The 5,714-nt window shown below is 32.8% G+C and overlaps 1 protein-coding gene across 3 annotated transcripts in view; it reads left to right on the forward strand.

Moving 5' to 3' along the window:
- The first annotated feature begins 1,001 nt into the window (after nucleotides 1-1,001).
- LOC110025897 (probable Xaa-Pro aminopeptidase 3) overlaps nucleotides 1,002-5,714 on the forward strand; it is a 48,167-nt gene continuing 43,454 nt past the window's right edge. For all 3 annotated transcript variants that reach the window (XM_020726586.1, XM_020726587.1, XM_020726588.1), the window contains exons 1-2: nucleotides 1,002-1,164; nucleotides 5,244-5,351. In XM_020726586.1, the coding sequence (XP_020582245.1) occupies nucleotides 1,009-1,164; nucleotides 5,244-5,351 (264 nt within the window). In that variant the 5' untranslated portion in view covers nucleotides 1,002-1,008. The remainder of the gene's footprint in view (nucleotides 1,165-5,243; nucleotides 5,352-5,714) is intronic.

Consider the following 5,714-nt stretch of genomic DNA (forward strand, 5'->3'; position numbering starts at 1 on the left):
GGCTATATATATATATTATTCAGTCTTGTTTGTGGTCTTTAGTGTGGTTGCTTTTACTAGTTATTGTTGATATTTATAGTTTATTAGTTTCTATTATTTTTGGTTTTGTCTTTTTTGCTGCTTCCTTTTGATTTGAAGGTTTTCCTTCTGTTCAGGATGATCTTCTTGACACTTATAGCTGCTTCTATATGGGAGGTTGTCTATGGGTGGTGGGTTGTTGTTGAAGTTGTTGTTCTATTGGAGCTTTGAAATCCCTAAAATGTTCATTTCTAAGTTACGAGGTTGTATTCCAGCTATACGTAAGTTTATGTGGCTTCTAGATCGATGAGAACCTTCCTACAGTCAACCGGACAAAATTAGGGTTTGGAACAAGCTACCCCATACTGAGGTTTGGGGTGAACGTTAGCGATGATTTCCCTGAAAAATGACTGATAAAAATACATATTTTTGAAGTTAAGCGGTTATATTTAAGCCATGCTTGGTCCCCCGTAGCTCATGAATCGAGGAAACCCTTCACGAAACGAACCACGCAAAAATCAATGTTTTCGGGCCAGACAAGGACGATAGCTGCTTGATCTCTTAAGTTTGTTATTCTTTTGTTGTCGTGGTTGTTGTTCTGCTTAGAGCTATTCCATAAATTCATATATGTTTGAAGATTATTTTCTTCTATTTGTGATTTTGTTGCTTGTTCCTTTTATATTGTTATTCTTGAACAAAAGATCTGTGGTTGTTGTTATGTTATGACCTTTTCTTTTATGTCTAATCAATCCATAAATGTTTTGTTAGAATTTTGTTATTGTTTTGCATATTTATTTATTTATTTTTATTGTTTCTTGTTAGTTATATTTATACATTTTTCTTATTTTAATAAATATGGACTAGACTTTTACTTTTCTCAAAAAATAAAAAATAATATAAAATTTTTACATAAATATCACACATGTCTATTAAAATATCATATTTGCTCAGCCATTTCTCTTATACACGTGACTGTATGAGCGTTTTCGTATGCCGGCTGAATCTACAGTTCATTCTCTTCACTCCGCGATCGCCAGCAGAGAGGGGGAGAAGGAGACGGAGAGGGAGAAGGGAGAGGTTCATGAGAGGCTAATGGCGACGTTTCTCTTGAGAAGAAATCTACTCAGGGTCACCTCCCATAGCAAGGTAAATAAGTCGCTTCTGTTGAAAATCTTGCCTGCTTTTGTCATCCTTAGGGGTTCTTCAATTCTCTCGATCGAAGGAGAAATTTTTTCTTACAGCATGTTTTGTTTTTTGTTTTGTAATGCCCTTTGCTTAGTACGTGGGTGGGAAAGAGCGTGGTTGAGTTCACTGAGATGACGTTTTGAAGTTTTATATAGGCGACATTTAAATTGTTCTTTTCTTTCTGTAATTTCTGCTCTTTAGTGTACTATTGTTCTTCCCAGAATTATGCACTTTTGGCGCATACTTCTCTTTTGGAAGATTTACATTCATATCACTCACTTGCTGTATATTTACATATCTGCATCCTAAGTTTTTGCGTGCATAACACCTTGCCTAAGCATGAAAAGATGTATTTCACTTTTAAGAAGTTAATATGGTGGTATTTTTTAAGTGACATGAAAGATTTATGCGGTTTAAATGTAAAAAAAAAAAAGAAAAGTTTAGGGGTTGGATATGTGAACACCTAGGGATTGGGTGGTATTTATGTAATTCTCTTTTTTGTAAGGGGGTTAAAAACCACTCAATTATGGTGTCCTTTATTTTATTGTATTGATTCCACCTTGTTGGTGCTTGAATATTCACGATGGTAGAAAAGGAGTTATCATCATAGTATTGAGCAAAATTTTTGTGCGCATCATATAAGTTAAGAGCAGCTTATAAATGACATGAATTTTGTACATTGAAAATACAAAAAGGGAAAAGATCGTGGGAATAAGTTGATTTGAATTAGTTTTACAAGTGTGAGTTGCATATCACAAAGAAAAAAAATATAAACATAATGTTTTAATATTGAACTATTGAAGGTCTCTTCTTGGGTGAAAGTATGATTCTTGTGATAACGTAGTTATATTATATAATGGGGGCAATCATTTTAGTCACCATCCTTTTAAAGAGCGAGATTAGTCAATCAAGAAAATGAGACCATATGTTGATAGTTGATGGAAATCGGACATTGACTAACACCGTATAATTGATAATATCCAATTTCAACCAATGGCTAGCAATTTGCTCAATCACTCAACGTGTAGGACAAAAATTGAATGCATGGAATGCAAGCATTGAATGTTTGCCATTGGTGGCTAATTTATGTTGGAATTTGGTAGATAGCTGACATTGATAGACATCGAACAATGGTGGACTAGGGATTTTGGATGTCTTGAGAAGGTTAGTGGTTTGCTTGATCTTTTTTTTTTTTCTATTGTCAGAGGGGAGGCCAACGATAAAAAAATGAAGGAATCGGGCATTAGCGGTTGATAGAAGTCAAATATTAACAAGCATTGGGCAATGGTCAACTGGAAAAATTGACTGTCTGGAGATGGTCGATTGATGCTTGTTTGTTCTCCTCATCATAGGGGAAACTGGCAAATTGGAAGGCAGGTATCAATGTTGAGTAGATGTCAAACATTGACATAAATTTGATGACGGTCTATTGGGAATATCAAATGTCATATGGTAATTAGTGATATGTTAGGTCGTTCTCCTTATACATAAGAAGGTCAAAAAACTACTAAAAGACAAACATTAGATAGTCACATTACTTTAGAGTAAAGTTTAAGTGGTTCAAGGATTGCTATGTGATAAGATAATATGGCGGAGACTTAAAAGCTAACTTTTATAAAATTATAATTATAGTTATATTGTAAGAATGTGAGTTTTGGGTAAAGGTAATCTTGATATGAATGAGAATGAAAAGATTCATGCAACCCAAATTAGGAATGATGGATTCAATGAATGTTATATAAGAAAGGTGCAAATGACATCTTTCAATTATAAACTAGTGAAATTTCGATTAGGTGGGCTTGGTATATATTTCACAGGTTGAAGATGTATCAATAAAGTATAATGATAAATTATTATGGAAGGATTATAATAAAAAAAAAAGATGTAGATTGAAGGATCGTGGATAAACTTTGTACAAAAAGATGTGTGAAAATGGTAAACATTTCATGCAAACGCAACTTGGATGAGCTAAGGATTAGAACTCATAAAGCTGACCCCATATAGTTGGGATAAGGCCATTGATGAAGATCTATGAAAAAATTATATTATGAAACTACTCTTTATTGACTAATTTTATGTCTTATATTCTAAAAATCATCACATTCTTCTCATATTTCACACTTCAGTAGATTTTCATCAAAACTATGTAGAAATAACATATGCATGTACTTTGATTTTCTTTTAATGCAATCCTACCATGACCCAAAATATTTTGGTTGCTATATAAATATTTTTTTTATTGATTGTTAATCCACTATACAAATCTTCAATAAGATCAACATATGTTTGAGTCTTTGTGCTCAAATAAGCAGCACATCGGTCATAAACAAAGTGAAGAATTCCAGTAGATTTGCTACTTTTGAGTCTTTGACAAAAGTATTTGTTGTCCATTGAATAATTTCTGGTGTTTCTCACATGCATTTTTTAAGATTAACTAAAATCGTAAGAAGAATTTTTTGTGTGACTTTTCATTGACTGCCTTGATACAAGAAAATGTGTTCACAATTGATTGTCCTTACATACATCCAAATAGTTTCTCATATATCATGCAATTCCTTAATTTTATTACTTTCTCATAACTTCATTATATGATTTATAAGTTTATTTCCTTTGTAATTATACATTCCTACATTTTTTTTTATTTTAATATTAGTATCAAAATTATTCTTCTCAAATCATTTTCATCTTCTCTAGTTTTTAGATTTCATTTGACCTATTTGTAAATAAAACTAATATCTCCCATAATTTTCCAAGTTATTTTTGGTAGCTCATTTGAGCCTAAAAATTTAGCTGTATTCATCGTTCTCGCAGCTAACATAACATTACATTGTGGTTTCAATCTATACTTTTTATCATAATTATGCTAATTTTTATCTTTTTAAAAGAAACTTTTCTTAACATATTTCTTTTTTAATATTACCTCAAAACAACTTTTCATCTTTGCTCATCTTTGATTAAGATTTCATTGTATAATTTGGTTAAAATTCACATACCACTTCTTCTTCTTCCCCCTCCTCGTCTCTCCCTCTCTCTCTCTCTCTCTCTCTCTCTCTCTCTCTCTCTCTCTCTCTCTCTCTCTCTCTCTCTCTCTCTCTCTCTCTCTCTCTCTCTCTCTCTCTCTCTCTCTCTCTCTCTCTCTCTCTCTCTCTCTCTCTCTCTCTCTCTCTCTCTCTCTCTCTCTCTCTCTCTCTCTTTTTGTGTGCATGCTGTTTTTTTTCTCCTTTATTAATTGCTTGTGATATAATCATTAAATGTAGCTCTTGCTTTTTTTTAAATGGCATGAATAGCTCTTGTTTCTTTCTAACCCTTATTTTTAATTCCTTAATGTTTATGATTCTACATGAATTATTTTCCTAAGTGTAAAAGGTCAAAACAGATGATTAGTAGATATTGAATTAGGATTTATTCCTTTGATATTTTTGCATCGGTTTTATGATTGTTTAGCATCCTAACATCAACTCACAACCTTTCTCTTTTTGACTTTGGATCGTCACAAGTAGAGAGTATATCCCAAACTCACTTTTCAGGTTTTTTATTTTATTTTATTTTATTTTTTATAGGCTAAAGAAAGCTCCCTTCACACTTTCTTGCTTTTTTCCCAATCATATATATCTATATAAATGAGGGAACAGTTCTGGGTGCTGTTTACTGTTGGCCGACCACCTGATAAATATCCTGTTTTAGTAAAAGGGGGCATTTACATACATACCACCACCTAATGCCTATGTATACCTAAATTTTGCTTTTTAGCATTTATACCACCCAAATCTTTCATATCACATAAAAAATACCACCCTTTTAACTTTTAGAAAGTGAAATACACCTTCACATGCATAGGCAAAGTGGTATGTATGTAAAAATTAAAGTTGAGGTGTTAAATATGTGAATACATTAGAATTGAGTGGTATTTATGTAAATCTTTTTTTAGTAAAATTATGCTGTCATCCAATGAATATTTCATTGCGTTGAGGAAGTTTACTTTGTAATTCTATTTGGTAGTTGGCATTCATGTTTTACTTCTATCTTTTGGTGTTCAACAGGTTTCTTCTTACGTATTGTTTCCAGAATATTGTTCAATAAAAAGCTTTAAATATGCCACCGAGAGAATTGTTGATGTTGGCCAGCCAACTTGTAGATCTCATCCCGAGGTACTGCTTTTTGCCTTTTATTTTGATTATTTTTGTATGGAGCATTGACATTCATAGCACCCAATTTTTATGTATTTACATATCTCACACCTAAACTTTCATATTTGCACACACAGCACTTAATTCTTTAAGATCAGATAAAAAATAGCACTATTTTCACTTTTTAAAAGTGAAATATACCTTTCCATGCATAGGATTAAAACACCCCAAGTGCTATGTACCTGGGGGTGTAAACGAGCTCGTGTTCGGCTCGTTTATATTTCGAGCTCAAAAGGTGTGTTCGTGTTCGGCTCGTTTGCTTAACGAGCCGAACATGAGCTGTTCACGCTCACGAACAAAAAGTCGTTTTGACAACCCTAATCA

This window comes from Phalaenopsis equestris, unplaced genomic scaffold (assembly GCF_001263595.1).
Source record: "Phalaenopsis equestris unplaced genomic scaffold, ASM126359v1 Scaffold000340, whole genome shotgun sequence".
Lineage (NCBI taxonomy): Eukaryota > Viridiplantae > Streptophyta > Magnoliopsida > Asparagales > Orchidaceae > Phalaenopsis > Phalaenopsis equestris.